Genomic DNA, 17,384 nt, shown 5'->3' on the forward strand with positions numbered 1-17,384 from the left:
ATTATTCTTCAAAGAGATGCACCAAACCAAACTAATACACATAAGTCATAAAAGAGGAGCATAATTACTATGTTTTTATTGTAATTAAAGCCACCTAGGTATGTGTATTTTTGTATTTTATTTCATTGGCAGTTAAGGTCACTATTTGCTTCTAGGAATCTTGAGCGATATAAAATATGTATCATTGCTAGGATCCTATTAGGTCATTAATTGTCTGCGCCTCCCCTTTTGCTGTAGTTTTACTTTCTTGTAACATCTGTACCTTTGCCCCTTGTGATCACATATTTGTTTGCTTTATTTAGACATTTTGTTTATCTTTGTGAGCATGTTTTTTTCCCCAATGAGTTCTATGATGTGAAAAGTATGCGCACCCACATCAGGTTCCCAATAATTCTGATGCCTAACTAAGGCCTATCCACTTGGGTTGTGTCAACTCTTGGATGTACATTGGATGAATACACCCTATATTGTGTAATTAACAGAAGAAAAATGTTTTTGAAGTTCCCTTGCCCCATCGTATGCACCTTCAGCCTGACCCATTCCCAACAATTTACATAGTTCTCAGAGCTGACAATACAGGAGGAATCTTGAGTGCTGAATGACAAAATATCTGACGTGTTCAAGGACTCTAAGAAATGGAAGAATTATTTGAAGAAAGATTATAGGGATCAGTTTAGATGTCACTGCAAGTATTTCTGTTGTTTCTTCAGATGAAATGAGCATGCAATAACAGTTATCCTTTGTTTTTCCTTCTTCATTTTTTTAAACAGTAACAACAGGCGGCAGTACAAGTAAGTAATTCTGTTACAGAAACATGGATGGTTTTATATCTGTATGACTAAAATATTTGTACTATTGTTCCGACTCCCCTCAGTCCACCTTTCCTTTTAAACATTGGAATTCTATTCAAAAGTTTAAAATCAACGATGCCATATTTAAAATAAAAACAATTTCTTGTGAACAGGCATGATTTGTCCATTTTAGATTTCTGTAACAAATATTCTTATACATTTCGTTCAGGTTTTCTGTAAAAAAGTATTCTGAATATTAAGATGAATTTGCTCAAACAACTTCTAACTCTGTAAGCAAGATATATTGAAGATTCAAAATATTAATAACTGACATAAAAGCTAACTAGGTTTGAAGCACTTTAGTCCACTTGTTTGAATGTTTTTGCTTTAGACTTTTACTGAGTCAATACGCAGCACAAGTGTTCTATAATTCCTACATTCCATTGGTTTCTCTAAAGCTGACTTTCCTTTTTCTACCTTGCAGCTCCCTGCATGTGCGAGTGGTCTAATTGGATTAGTGTGAGTAAACCATCTTATGAGGATAAGACTGGAGGTGATAATGAAACATATGTGAATATCAGAGAGCATGGCATATCTGTCTGCTCACAGCCGTTAAATATTTCGTGCAGAGCAAAAGATTTTCCTTATGTCCCCTTGAGGGAACTGCAACAGACACTGGTGTGTGATGTAAACTCAGGACTGTTGTGCTTAAACAAAGATCAAACCTCAGAAAGTGTGGCACCAAGTTGTCTGGACTATGAAATTAGCATCTATTGCTGCTTTGATCAATGTTTCACAACATCAGCAAGTACTACAATTTCTACTAGTACTAGTAATACAACGAAGACTACACCAACGACGACTACGGCAATGACAACAACAACAGTACCATGCACCACCGAGGAAACAGAAACATGGTCTACTACAGGTCAGTATAATTTATATACCTTTTTATGCAAAAATTCGATTGCAGTATCATTTCTGGAGCAACACAGAGCAATTTTTGGTGTGCCATTTCTCTCATCATGTGTTCAAAACATGTATGCTGCTAGAAAATTGCTAAAACATACATGTCCTTTGAAACAGTAGCAATAAAATATTGTCTCATCAAACATGGACATGGCAAATGCTCTAGTTTTAATCCTGTCTCTCCCAAAATATCTGTCTTTAATAGTTAAAAAGATTTAGATTTTCTTAATTTTAAAACAATACATCTTTTCAACTTCATTTCTGCCTTCCTTTGTAGAAGTAACATTAATCTGTGCATCAAAGTAGTGTTAGTCTAAATAATATTATTCTAAGCTTCCAAGAAATCACAGAATTACAGGCTATCCTATTTTAAGGATAGGTTTCAAGCTGAGCTAGGAGAGAAAATAAATTAGCTTTAATCAAGATTTTTTAATGAATTTACCTAATTCATGATACGTGGAACTATTAATGTGAACTGTGGTTTCCTGCCACCAGTAGGAAACCATGGGTGTTAAAAAGAATTTTTATTCCTGTTCATATTTTCAAATTATATGCAAATATTTTTGAGAAATCGAAATGAATGCAGTTTGGACAATGGAGAAATGCATGAGGATGCTCACATTACGAAAAGTGTCAAAAAAGTGCACATGTAAAGAAAAATACATGTCAAAACACACATGCATTTCCAGAAAAGAAGGAAGAACACTCTCAAAATTTGTTATGAAACATGCTAATACAGGTGAACTTGAGAAAAATGCAGAGAAACCAAGACTCAAGAGATCTTCACATCCCTAGTTTGAGATGCTGCCTGATGGATGATTTGCTGTCTATGAAATCATGGCTATGTATCTTAAGTATTTTTTTCTTTTTAGTCAGCTTTTAGAAGAAAACAGAAGTAGGGAAAGGAAATTATTCCTTATCTGCCATAGGAGATTTCTGGGTAGAACTATTCTCCATGAACTGATCCTGTTGCATACATAAATGAACACTTAATTGTGCAACAGGACAACCCTCAGCTGGTTAGAAACATTTTTTTAATAGAAATGGGACACACAAGCCCAGTTGAGAACACTGATTGTCACGGATGTCTGGTTTCACACAACTAGAGTTGAGGAAGAACCATAGGGACAGCTTCTTCTGAAAGGTGACTTCTTTATAACTACTGTATTTTTAAATAAATACATGAATTTAAGAAATGAAGTTGCATGACTCACTGATTATGAGCCAAAAGCCAGAAAGGAATAAATTATAAACTCTCCCATTTTAACATGACTTGCATAATTTATTTATTTATTTATTTGATTTATCTCCCGCCCATCTGGTCTGTTAAATATAATTAGTAGGTCATGGTGCCATCTTGAGTAGCTTTAAGTTCAGCTGGCTGGCTGGAAAATAGAACCCTGCCTTAAGTAACGTTTTATGAGTTGCCTTTATGCTTTTGTTACCATTTATGGTTAAGGGCATATGAAATTAAATTAGGGGCAAAAAATTGAAAGCTATTCAGCTAAGTACACTTATAGCAAGATGTTGTCTAATTAGTGTTGTGTAATTCTCCCAGGTAAGTGTACAAAGGATTCCATCTGCCTAATGCAGTGTTTTGAGATGCAAGCCCCAAGGAGCATGTTGGGAATTGCCTCTGGATACAACTGTACTCTTAAGTGATGAATAATGTGATGATTTTTATGCAAACTGGCATAATATCCTTCTAATTAATGTTTCCCATGCCTGCTCTACAGAGACACCTACAACCACCTCTACCACCACTAGCACTACTACAACCACTCCATCAACCACAACTGAGACTTCACCCACAACCACCTCTACAACTACATCAACTCAATCACCCACCACCACCACACAAACCCCCACAACAACCACAACGGTGTCAACATCTACCCCTACTGAGACATCTACAACCACCTCTACAACCACTAGCACTACTACAACCACTCCATCAACCACAACTGAGACTTCACCCACAACCACCTCTACAACTACATCAACTCAATCACCCACCACCACCACACAAACCCCCACAACAACCACAACGGTGTCAACATCTACCCCTACTGAGACATCTACAACCACCTCTACAACCACTAGCACTACTACAACCACTCCATCAACCACAACTGAGACTTCACCCACAACCACCTCTACAACTACATCAACTCAATCACCCACCACCACCACACAAACCCCCACAACAACCACAACGGTGTCAACATCTACCCCTACTGAGACATCTACAACCACCTCTACAACCACTAGCACTACTACAACCACTCCATCAACCACAACTGAGACTTCACCCACAACCACCTCTACAACTACATCAACTCAATCACCCACCACCACAACCACAGAAACCCCCACAACAACCACAACAGTGTCAACATCTACCCCTACTGAGACACCTACAACCACCTCTACAACCACTAGCACTACTACAACCACTCCATCAACCACAACTGAGACTTCACCCACAACCACCTCTACAACTACATCAACTCAATCACCCACCACCACCACACAAACCCCCACAACAACCACAACGGTGTCAACATCTACTCCTACTGAGACATCTACAACCACCTCTACAACCACTAGCACTACTACAACCACTCCATCAACCACAACTGAGACTTCACCCACAACCACCTCTACAACTACATCAACTCAATCACCCACCACCACCACACAAACCCCCACAACAACCACAACGGTGTCAACATCTACCCCTACTGAGACATCTACAACCACCTCTACAACCACTAGCACTACTACAACCACTCCATCAACCACAACTGAGACTTCACCCACAACCACCTCTACAACTACATCAACTCAATCACCCACCACCACCACACAAACCCCCACAACAACCACAACGGTGTCAACATCTACCCCTACTGAGACATCTACAACCACCTCTACAACCACTAGCACTACTACAACCACTCCATCAACCACAACTGAGACTTCACCCACAACCACCTCTACAACTACATCAACTCAATCACCCACCACCACCACAGAAACCCCCACAACAACCACAACGGTGTCAACATCTACCCCTACTGAGACATCTACAACCACCTCTACAACCACTAGCACTACTACAACCACTCCATCAACAACAACTGAGACTTCACCCACAACCACCTCTACAACTACATCAACTCGATCACCCACCACCACCACCACAGAAACCCCCACAACAACCACAACAGTGTCAACATCTACCCCTACTGAGACATCTACAACCACCTCTACAACCACTAGAACTACTACAACCACTCCATCAACTACAACTGAGACTTCACCCGCAACCACCTCAACAACGCACTGCCACTGTGAAATGGATGGTCAAATATATCTGCCAGGTAAGTATCATAGTGAAGATTATTTTAGTTTTTTCCTGATAATACTGCCATATACCCGTATTTTTCGCTCCATAAGATGCACCAATTTTTTAGGAGAAGAAACCAGGAAAATATAATCTGTTTTCTTCGCTCCATAAGATGCACAGACTTTCCACCCCCCTGTTTTGTGGGGGAAAAGTGCGTCTTATGGTGCGAAAAATACAGTATTTTACTAGACATATTTTACACAATGCTATTGTCCTTTTGGACTTAAATTGTTTTTCTTCAATGATATTTCTGAAGCTTAGAAGATGGTGTTGTCTTAGAAATAATTAAAATATAAAGTAAGGACCCTAGATATATTACATGCAAATGCTCAGTTCAGGCAATATAAGCAATTGCCAACATATCAAGTGAAATTCTTAAAATTGATGTTCATCCTTATCTTCTGAACATTCCATAGAATACTTGGCATACAGTAAATAATGTGCAAATGACAGTGCATTAGATCATAAGGCTGAAATCCAACATGATGTTTATATTGGTGTCACAAATTTTAGCCTTTCCCATCTGCACATTATTCAGCAGAATTCTAGCAGTTAGTTTCACCAGGCTTAATCTGAAGCCATTTAAAAAGGTTTCACTCAGGATGGGCAACCCATTGTTGTCTTTGTTGTGTATATTTGTATAAACGAGTTAGTCCATGCTTTCAGTAACAATTTATCTTCACTTTGTATTCAAATGTAGGTGAAACAATAAAGACTGAAGCTCATGGTGATCGGTGCTTCCTTGCAAATTGCTCATACTGGTGTGAAGTGGAGTATTTCTTTTGGTTTTGTCCAACTACAACTACAACAGTCACAACCACAACCATAACAGTGCCTACAACTACACCTACAGCATCTAGTACATCCTTAAGCAGCACCACAACACCAGTTAGTACAACAAGCTCTTCAACAGCAACTCCTACAATCACTAGCACACCATCTAGTACACCCCCACCATGTTTAAATGGGACTGTTCAGGTTAGTAACTTTATTTTTTTAATTAGCATTTTAATTAATTTGGAATGTTTTCTTTAAATTATTTTTCAGTCTCTCATTATCAAACCTTAAGCTACATGCCAGACATCTTCACATTTAAAAACATTCAGAATTGAATCAAGAGCTGTGGAAGGGGGAAGATATGTCCATTATGGTTGTGTTATTTGTCAGTGAGTTTCAGTGAGTGCTGAGTCCCCAAACCACTCATCAGAATTAGTTTTGTTCATTTTCTTCCATTTGAAAGGTGTGAGTTTCCAGTGCTGTTGGCCTTTATGTAACCTACCAGCCTGAAAAGAGAGGATCCCAATCATATTTCACTCTTTTCAAGTGAAAGATATATACTGTATATTATTTAATTTGTTGGATTTTGGATTGTAAAATAAATGCTGCTGATTTCATTTACATATGACGAGCTTGTTAGACCTCCAAAAATATATTGGAAAATTGTACTTAAAGCTACATGTGATACTGCTTTCTTTACGTAAATAGATCTAACAGCCAGGAACAGAATATTGGGAACTGAATGCATATAGATTCCAATTTCCTAAGCGAACCATTTCTCTCCCCCCCCCCCCAAGTGTGTTGGTCTATAGCTCCTATCATTCCCCGCTGGCATGGGAGCCATATTAAAGAAGGCTGCATTATGGTTTCCAAGACCAAGTGGTGTTACTCTTAGGGGGAAAGTACCTTCAGATATTGGGCTAACCTCACTTGACTCAAGTTAATTTGGCCCTCTTTGAATCATACCTAAAGCCATCTAAAATCCCCTACTGTGTTGAGTGTTTGATTTATGTATTTAAAAAACCTAGTGGCATGAGGATGCATATACCATTGTGATGTGGTTAAAGTGAGACAGGGCATCACTGGGTATAGTCTTCAGTCATTCACTATTTCAGTAAGGTAAAGGTAAAGGTAAAGGTAAAGGTTCCCCTTGACAATTTTTTTTGTCCAGTCGTGTTCGACTCTAGGGGGCAGTGCTCATCCCCGTTTCCAAGCCATAGAGCCAGCGTTTTGTCCGAAGACAATGTTCCGTGGTCACATGGCCAGTGCAACTTAGACACGGAACACTGTTACCTTCCCACCGAGGTGGTCCCTATTTATCTACTTGCATTTGCATGCTTTCGAACCGCTAGGTTGGCGGAAACTGGGACAAGCGACGGGCGCTCACTCCGTCGCGTGGATTCGATCTTACGACTGCTTGGTCTTCTGACCCTGCAGCACAGGCTTCTGCGGTTTAGCCCACAGCGCCACCACGTCCCTGTTTCAGTAAACAGAAGTTAATTTGGATGTAAAGGTCATGTGTTGAATGAAGATTCGGACAGTTACTCTTCCAGTACATTAATACTTGTTTTGACATGAATGTTGTTCTTCTGTGAAACATATTGTCTCTGTTTTGTTTTTGTTTTTTCAAAATGCAGCCAGGAGAAAAGTGGTGGATATGTGAATGCGTCCAAGCCATATGTATTTCAGGGAATGAGTCTATAATAGTGCCAGTAGAGTGTGTTCCCCCACCAAAACCCACATGCTCCAATGGGCTTACGCCTGTTCGCGTGGTGAATGATGATGGATGTTGCTGGCACTGGGAATGTGACTGTGAGTTTAAATACAACATCTCTTTGATGTCCTCTTGAACAATGCCTACTGACAAAGGGAACTTATTAAACAACGGCCAAAATCCTGTTGCTTAGTGTAGTAAAATTGGACTATAGTAGGCCCATTGAATTAACAGAGATTTAGTGAATCAACTGCTTTATAAATTTAATTGATTCAAATGGGCCTACTCTAACTGTGACTTACTTTAGCATCATATGTTTAACAGGTAGCATAGTAAGTTGTAGTTAAAGTAGGCTCATTTAAGTTGATGGAACATACAGAGGAGTTGACTCACCAAATCATCAGTGGGCCTACTCTAGCATGATTTATGATGCTAAGCAACAGGATTTTGATCAAGAATAAAATAGCGTTCAAGTCATTCTAGTTGTCACGAGCATCCTTCGCAGTATACTGTTATCCTAAAGCCTAAGTTAGACTTTTCTTGCCATTCATATATGTTGAATTTGAAGTGAGAAATGTTCAGTCCATGACTAAGCCTCAGGACATGGCCCTGGAACATGTGAATGGAATGATAAAATATTGTGTTCAGAAAGGTGGATGACCTAATCCCCTTCTATTTCACAGAGTAAGGAAACTATCAGTACCTAGATCTCTGAGATTAGAGGCATGGCTTCCAGGTGAGAAAAGACAGGTTCTAAAGAAGTGTGGAGACTGACTAGCATTTCATTCTTGGAAATTCATCATTAGAGTGCACCAATAACAGAAATTTTGAAATGCCACTCCAGTAGCCTGATCTATACCTTAGCTGTGGCAGCACTTTTTCCTCATCTGGGTAGAGGAATGGATAGGCACCTTTCTCACCCATTTTATACCTGAAGTAACATGGGAGGTGGGCAATCTACACACAGTTTCTCCATTCACTTCATTCGAGAGCATTGTTTCTCCCCTCAGAAAAGTATAGATGTGTGTGAATGTAATGAATACACACATTGGAATTGGCATGTAGTGTTGACAGCACACTTTTTTTGGGGGAGGTAAGTAGTAGATGACAGTGTTGCCTCTTTGCTTCCCTATTATGTCACTGAGATCACTGCTGCATAAAAGTTGCTTCTGATTTCAGTAAAATTAAGAATGAAGAAGGTGAAAGATCTTGGGGAATTTTATTCATCTTTCTTTTATGTGCTGTCATGCAAAAAACTCAGCTCATTCTGTTGTCTTTTTCAAGGCTATTGCACCGGCTGGGGAGACCCACATTATAAGACATTTGATGGGCACTACTACAGCTACCAAGGCAATTGTACCTACACCTTGGTGGAAGAAATCCATAAAACAATTGACAACTTTGGAGTGTACATTGATAATTATCACTGTGATCCACGGGAACCGGTCTCCTGTCCACGTACACTCATTGTAAAACATGAAACTTTGGAAGTGCAGATGAGAACGGTCACATTGATTCCTATGAAATTACAGGTATGAGTAGATTGGTCTCCATTGTAGCACTCATTGGGCCAACTGCGAAGACTTTGGGGACAATGGAATACTGAATGAGTATTGAAGATGTTCAGTGATGGTTGTTAAGAATCTTTTTCCTATAGAATATGTAGCACTGCAGAGTGCCTTATAACTGATTCTAATAATTATCTCAACAACAATTTTCTGAGAAATTCTGTTAATATTAGTGAAGAACACAGAGAAATAGTGTTTTCTTGTGTGACTGGTGACCTGTTCATGCTTTGTAATGTCAGAGACAGCTCTGGCCATATCACCATTTAACCTAAAACTCAGTGTGTGCATTAGAGAACCTGTTGTTGTTGTTTATTCATTAATTCATGTCTGACTCTTTGTGACCCCATGGACCAGAGCACGCCAGGCCCTCCTGTCTTCCACTGGCTCCTGGCGTTTTGTCAAATTCATGTTGTTAGTTTCGGTGACACTGTCCGTCCATCTCGTCCTCTGTCATCCCCTTCTCCTCTTGCCTTCACTCTTTCCCAACATCAGGGTCTTTTCAAGGGAAGAGAGAGCCTAGGGAGCTTTTAATCAGGTACATACTAATAGACCTTACTCTATACTCTCACGCTTCTCATAGGTTGCCCAACCTCACAGCAGGTTTATAAATGTCCAGCCTTTCTTATATTTTCCCAAGTTTGCTCTAAGAGCAGTTCAGGAGAGCTTTGCTTCTCTGCCTCTCCTTCCTTCTGTGTCTTGCAGGCAGCCCTCCAAGCAGTGATATTTTCCCATTCCCTTTCCTGCTTCCATAACTGTAGGTATAACCTACCTTACAAGGAGATTTTGCTCCCAAGTAGGCTACTTTCATAACCTATGCTTAAGCAATTATTTCAGGCCCTAGTGTCAGTATCCTTAGGCTCCCCACTTTCAGTTCAGCTGCCAGAGGCATGTAATGGTACCCTGCTTCTACAATTAGGTCATAGCTCCCTCTACAGTTCATGTGAGAAAAGACTTATCATCACTTTCAACCTTTTACAGTGGAACCTCTACTTACGGAATTAATCTGTATTGGAACAGTGGCTGCAGGTCGAAAAGTCTGTAGGTTGAGATTCCATTGACCTACAATGCATTGAAAACCAATTAATGCCGTAACTGGCCGTTTTTGTTCTGTTTTTGTTCCATTTTGGTTTTTTCTGGTCTGTAGGTTGATTCTCAGGCTGCAAGTCGAACCTAAATTTTGTGGCCAGAGAAGTCTATAACTTGAAAAGTCTGTAAGTCGAGCCGTCTGTAAGTCGAGGGTCCACTGTATTTGGCATCAGTCATATCTCAAATTAGAGTAGCATCCAATTTCCTATTCTGGATTTGCCCAAGGCAGAAATATGCCAGCATCACTAGAATAGCTCTGATTGATCTTCCAGTACAGGAATTCATATTCCAGATCAAGTTGGCAAAGAGAGAATTTGTTAAATGATACTCACATCCATCTAAGGAGGTAACAAGTATTTACATATTTTCTCAGCTCAGTGAAAATGGTTTCTCAAGACATTAAGAAAACCTGTTGAAAAAAAAGTAAATCCTTGCAAAATATTTCTGTTCAGCAGAAGAGATAAAAGACTAGCATTTTTAAAAATCCTCAGTAGAATTACCCCACCAGTACCAAAAGCTTTGTATTGTGTAGGGAATACTTTGTATTTGCACAAAACACCATTTGTTTCACAAAATACAAGTTTCCCTCTCATTCAGTGCACTCTTGAACCTGGATCTCCCAAGTCTCAATTCAACATTTAGGCTATATTTACTAGCTCCCTATTAACATATAACTTGCAACCTAATTTCTTGGTACCATGATAAAGACAGATTGCTTCATTAAATATTTTCAAAATGTTTACATTAGGACAATTTAATATGTGTTTCAATAGACTGAGAGACAAATTAGACCTTTAAAAGTAAGGTAGCCAACTGACTAAATGTTTCCATTTCTTTAGGGCGCACAATAGTTTTACAAGATACTCAGTGGGGTGTTGTGGAAAGAGTTACAGACTATGGCTGAGAAGACATATCCCAGCTTGGCCATAGAAACTCGTGGCATGAGAGGATTTGACACTAGTAAAAGCACTCCTTAAATATCTCACTTTCCTTGAAGGCCATATTAGGGTTACGACTGGTGGTACATAATACTTAACATAGTCTTACGGTGAAAATCTCGGTTTAAATAAAATCCTTTTTATTTCAAAAATTTACTCATATCCTTTTCCCTCCTTCGAACACTAGGTCTTAGTGAATGACTTGCCAGTGGCTGTGCCTTTCAAAAAATATGGTGTGCAAGTTTATGAATCAGGCCTAAACTATGTGGTGGATATTCCTGGACTGGATATGAATGTAACCTTCAATGGCATTTCCTTCACTATTCGAATGCCCTACCACCTGTTTGGCAACAACACTCAGGGACAATGCGGTAAAGATTATTTTATTTGTCTTTCTAAAATGAAATACTGCAAAGAAAATCAGCAAAGGAAATATTTGCAATGTAGGGGATGGAGACAACAAGATTGCATTCACACAGCCGGTTATCACTCTGATAATAATATAATAGCATATGCAAGCTATTTTTTCTCCATTTTATGAAGTTGGCTCTAGATTTAGATGGTTGTAGGTCTATGCCATGACAAACCTTTGAATCCCCTGTGAATGCTATATGGAGAGTAGGGGAATCCTGTTAAAAGGGGCGAGCAATGGCTTACATGTGGAGGCCTGTCCTCTCAATTGTTGAGGCAAACTCTATGAGCTGAATCCTTCCATTCATGGAAGGAAGATCCTTGGTCAAGCTGATGAAGGGTGTTGGCATGTGACCAGAAATGAACAGCAGATGGACGTTAACAAACATCTGTGAATTGTGTGACTTTGTCATCAGATCTTGTATTGTTAGTACGGATAGCGTAATTAGCTTCATATTGTGTATCCACTAACTTCTCTGCTTTTTGTCAATGTTAGGCACGTGCACCAACAGTACGGAGGATGATTGTATGTTCCGTAATGGAACTTACACAAGTAACTGTGAAATCGCAGCCGATGACTGGATTGTTGATGATCCCTCTAAACCTCAGTGCCCTCACATTAAACCTGGTGGAACAACAACAGATAAGCCTCACGGCACCTGCCAACCATCTCAGCTCTGTGAGCTTATACTAACGAGGTAAAAATATGATCACAATTATTTCCTCTTTTTTTTCTTTTTTAGTTTTGTGCTTTATCCTCATTGTTTAAAGTTTGCTTTCCCTTGCAATTGCTGGGTGTTCCAAGTGATTTGTGTTAGAAATTCATTCTATGTTTTCATGTTTCATTCTGGGGCAAATGGTTTGTCTCCCAAAATGTATGGCTAGAATTTTTTTTACAGTTCTTTTATCTTGTGTTTACTTAACTTGCGTACTGCATACTTAACAACTTTGGTTGCTCAAATCCTTTCCCCTCTCTGGAACACCAGGTGTTAGTGAATGATCCACCACCATCTTAACCTTTCAGAAAATATAGTTTCCCTTCAAATAAGCACACAGGGCATGTGTAACTGTTAATTTTGGAAGAGAAAATCTTTTACAATGTACGTCTCAGTGAGGATTTCAATCCAAGGTTTCCCCACCAAAGACAGTCCTTCTTTTACTGCATTGCACTGTATCCCTCTCTGTCTAATCCTGACACTGACAAACAATGTTTTGTATGGTTGTTGTGGGTCTGAAGATGCTGGCCACAGAGACTGGTGAAACGTTAGGAAGAACAACCTTCAGAACATGGCCAAAGAGCACGAAAAACCCACAACAACCATTAGATCCCAGCCGTGAAAGCCTTAGCGAATACAATGTTTTGTATGCTGTATGATCTCTTTCATCTTTGAAAACAGATTCATGGACTTTCTGGGACTTCAGAACATTCCTTTTTTTCTGTTGAGAGGGCTTGTTACAAGACATTATCATTTTAACTGGCTGCATTTTGTACATGCCTAAATTATTGTATTTTGTTATTCTGTTCTTACTGTTGTATAAATTAACCTGGTCTATGGCTACCCAAGAATGAAGTAAACTTTTGTATGCTTGTTCCCATGGTGGGCATTTGAGAGGCCAAAAGATAGATTACGTAATTATGACCTGGATGAACAGATGGGAGAGGTTGCTTGGAGAGACAAATATGGAGCTGAATTCTTGATCGTCTCAATCCACATAGATGTGCTGGATTGACACACTAGAAAAAGTCTGTATCAGAATGGATTAAGAGGCTTCCAAATTTGTAATTCTAAATTACTGCACAACATGTATCTTTCCCTTTGCTCTAGAGTTAAAATATAATATCTATACATAGTAAAAACAAAACCTGATGTTGTGTAGAAAAAACTTACTTTTTAGTCTGGAAGAGATCATGAAATACATGGAGGACAGGGGCATATAAATCTGGGTGAGCATTGAACAAGCAGCCCAAAGATCTTGCCGAATGCTCATTTGTGCTGGCTCGCAGCCCCAAATTTACTTCCTATATACTGTATCTACAGTTTGGGATACAGAAAGCAATACTGGCTAGAATGTCAAAATAGCTTCAGTCCCATATGTGAACAAAAAGATTTACCATTCTGCCATATGATAATCTACCATCATTTTGAAGATAACGGTCCTTCCTGGAAAATTGTGAAAATGAACAATCACATATTTAGACTCAGGATGGATAATGCATTTCTCATTATCTATGTGTAGCTCCCACAGCCCTATCATGCAGCCCTCCACACGCCCTGCCACCACAATACTGGAAGCTGATGTGATAGCCACTGTCACTATCTGTGTTGCCAAATTTGATGAAACTTTCGGCTGATTCTTCCTTTTCACTTCAGGAAGACACAGGAACTTCATGGCATGCCGATGTGCTTATAATATAGAAGGGCTTCTTAGTACTCTCTCCTACGCTACACAGCACTACTGCAATAATTACTGAATTTTGAAAGAAATACAGGTGGCAAATTTGACAGAATTTTGGCAGTAACCAGACCAGCCAGGTGTAAAACAAAAGATGGTTGATATTCTTTTTATGGGCTGCAGAGGTGGAGTAAGTCGGCTTCAGTGTGGTGCACAGGGTTGGAAAGCCAGTAACTTCTGACCTAATGATCTATTTGATGTAAAAACTACAGATCACTGAGTACCTTGTATTTATCGTATTTCTTCTTCATCTAGTGTATTCCAGAAATGTCATGCTGCTGTTGATCCTGAGAGCTACTACGCAGCCTGCTTGTTCGATGGCTGCTTTGTTCAGGGGAGGAACATGGAGTGCATAAGTCTTCAAGTCTATGCAGCGATCTGTGCAGACCAAGGGGTCTGCATTGATTGGAGAAGCCATACAAATGGCACATGTCGTAAGTGCATGCTTTGAAAAGTAATATCCAAATGTTAGAATTATGGTTGGCTTATGGGCAGGTCTTCACAAAAGATTTACCCACACTCACCACTGGGTGCCTTAACTTAAAATCCATGCCACTTGTGGATATCACTTAAGTTGTGTCACCACCAGATATTTGTATGACTAAATCCAAACACTTTCATGTAAATTATACCAAAATATTCTTGTTCTGCTATTTGAGTCATTGAATCCTGTAGTGACAGAGAAATATGAAGCCTTGCTGAAATGGCTCTATAAGCCCTGTTGATATAGGTAGTATTAACAGATTTCTTCAAAAATGCTGTGTTTTTTCTCCAATTTAAACATTTTTATTGTTATCAAATGAGAAAAAAGTACTGTCAGGGTGAAGTATTATATTATGTTATATTATTATGTTATATTATAATATAATATATAATATAATATAATAATATATTATATAGGTATATATTACAGATGTGATGAATTTTGCATATAGATTTGGAGGTTAGGAAGATTGTGAGATGAGTGCAAGGGGATTGATGGGAAGAGAGGAGACAGACCATTAGAAACTATTCCCCTCCTCTCTCTTCTTGCTATTGCCATTCCTTGATCATAGAATCACAGAATAGTGAAGTTGTAAGGCCATCAGATCCAACCCCCCTGTTCAATGCAGGAATATAAATCAAAGGTTATCTGCTAGGTGGTTGTCTAAATTTCTCTTGAATGCAACCACCTCTTGAGGTAGTTGGTTCTACTGTCTTACTGCTCTAACAGTTAGGAAGTTTTTTCTGATATTCAACCGAAATCTGGTTTCTGATCACACATGATAGGCTTTTCCCAGGATGGACAATGATCCTTTACCCACTTGCAGGCAGCCAGTTGAAGAGAGGAGGCTACTGAATGTGGCCAGAGATAGAGAGCACCCATCAGGTGCCCTCACTGAACAAAAAGAGAAAGAAGGTACAGGGAGGGCTAAAAAGTATAAGTGGGTCAGTTTATCCTATTCTTCTCAATCCTCTTTCTTGTACCCTTTCTCCTCTTCCTCAATCACCAGCTGCTTGTTTTCCTTGTGTGGTTCCTGTTTAAAGAGAGTTAGACTGATATTCTTTTTCTAGGCCAAAATCTGTTAACAGTTAAAATGTATGTATGTGACTTGCTGCCACCTTTTGTTGAGAAACGTCAGGGATAATATCACCAATCTGGGAGAATCTTTTACCTGATCTATTCTCTCTGTCCTTTTTTAATTGCAGCTGTTGAATGCCCACCAAATAAAGTTTACAAAGGATGTGGTCCTGTTCAAGAAGAAACATGCAAATCTGGGTAATTATTTTCTGATAATCCTATCTCACTACCACTTATCTTCATGAACTGATATGAATGAGGTCTTTAGAACTTTTGCTTAGTGTTATGTTATGTCTAGGGGTATTGAATATTCTGAAATGTTCTTGTCCTTCATGAAAAATGTCTCAGCTCATCAAAAATGCTGTCATAAAACTTTTCAAATTGTGTACTGTACCTGCTATGTGAGAGAATTCCTTCTCTGTTTCAACATGTCATTGCTCACATTCTTAAATGGTCTTCAGTCAATATATGCTCATTACAGCACTAACCACAAATAAATATGTGCAGCTCCAAGACCTCCACAATGCAGAACAATACTGTTAGAATACGCACGGCTATCACCAGAGTCAAAACTATTATCCTCTCCATTAGTGCTTCAGAAGTTAGGAGTGAAGCTAGGGTCTGAATTGTTGGGTAGCTCTGATGTGTATATCTGTGCATATTCATATATTCCTTTTTTGAACTTGTTGATTCATGGTACAATTTTTGTCACATTATGTGTGAATAAACCTGATTTTCTGAACTATTCATATTTTGTAGCTTGATACCACTCAACCAAACGCAAAGAAGAGAAGGCTGTTTCTGCCCTGAGGGGACAAAGCTTTATGATGCTGGTTCAGATGTCTGTGTGAAACATTGTGGTATGTTTTGGTTCAAATTCTTCTATTTTCTCAAACACATTCATGTTGTAAATGCAATTCTGTGCTTACTTACCTGGGTAAGGTGGTCAAAGGAAGAACTAAAATAAATTTGATCTGTAGTCCAAAAATATCTGGATGGCCACAGTTGCCTCCTACTGGGCTATAGGAAGTAACAGCTCCAATAATAGTTATTTTTCTCTCTCTACTCACAGGATGTCTTGGGCCAGATAATATACCAAGGAAGGTAAGGGGCACCTTTATTTCAGTTTGTAATGATTTCTAATAATTCTTCCAAACGTTTGTTTTTCTTCGGGCAACACAAGGACAAACTCCCCAGAAGTTCATTTTACATTAAATTTTCAAACATTCAAATACATTCTCATCATAGAACCCATGTCAATAGAGGGATTTTAGAGTTGCTAGGGCTCAACAACAATTGCCTGCCCTTTAACTGTACATTCTCAGCTTTTCATTGGTGAAGGGAAGGAACAGGATTTTTTTGAAACAAAAATTTAAAATCTATAACTGGCAGGCATTGGTAACAAATTTCTAAAAGACATAGGTGCTAATATCAGTGCATTTGTTTTTGAGTGGTGGAGTCAGTTTTGGGTTTTTTTAACCTGCTGGTTGAGGTGGCAATGATGTTGCCATGAGCTTATTGAGGGGGAAAAAGCAAAGGGTGCCCACCAAGAGCAGATGTGTCATCTCTGAGATGACATCTCACTAGCACAAGATGCTGGGGAAGAGACTGTAGCTGCAATTGTATCTAAAGTGAGGCCACTATTCTACTGTCTCTCTACCTACAGAAAGCCCCAGAACCTTACAAAATAGTTTTCATCTCTT

At 39.1% G+C, this 17,384-nt stretch overlaps 1 protein-coding gene across 1 annotated transcript in view; it reads left to right on the forward strand.

Moving 5' to 3' along the window:
- MUC2 (mucin 2, oligomeric mucus/gel-forming) overlaps window positions 1–17,384 on the forward strand; it is a 77,912-nt gene that overhangs the window by 46,144 nt on the left and 14,384 nt on the right. Inside the window, exons 35-46 of the mRNA XM_078387273.1 lie at window positions 771–791; window positions 1,276–1,719; window positions 3,497–5,146; window positions 5,873–6,150; window positions 7,587–7,761; window positions 8,948–9,195; window positions 11,443–11,626; window positions 12,163–12,364; window positions 14,376–14,554; window positions 15,810–15,879; window positions 16,441–16,541; window positions 16,754–16,785. Coding sequence (XP_078243399.1) covers window positions 771–791; window positions 1,276–1,719; window positions 3,497–5,146; window positions 5,873–6,150; window positions 7,587–7,761; window positions 8,948–9,195; window positions 11,443–11,626; window positions 12,163–12,364; window positions 14,376–14,554; window positions 15,810–15,879; window positions 16,441–16,541; window positions 16,754–16,785 — 3,584 coding nt within the window. The remainder of the gene's footprint in view (window positions 1–770; window positions 792–1,275; window positions 1,720–3,496; window positions 5,147–5,872; window positions 6,151–7,586; window positions 7,762–8,947; window positions 9,196–11,442; window positions 11,627–12,162; window positions 12,365–14,375; window positions 14,555–15,809; window positions 15,880–16,440; window positions 16,542–16,753; window positions 16,786–17,384) is intronic.

The sequence above is a fragment of the Pogona vitticeps genome, chromosome 1 (genome assembly GCF_051106095.1).
Source record: "Pogona vitticeps strain Pit_001003342236 chromosome 1, PviZW2.1, whole genome shotgun sequence".
Taxonomy (NCBI): Eukaryota; Metazoa; Chordata; class Lepidosauria; order Squamata; family Agamidae; genus Pogona; species Pogona vitticeps.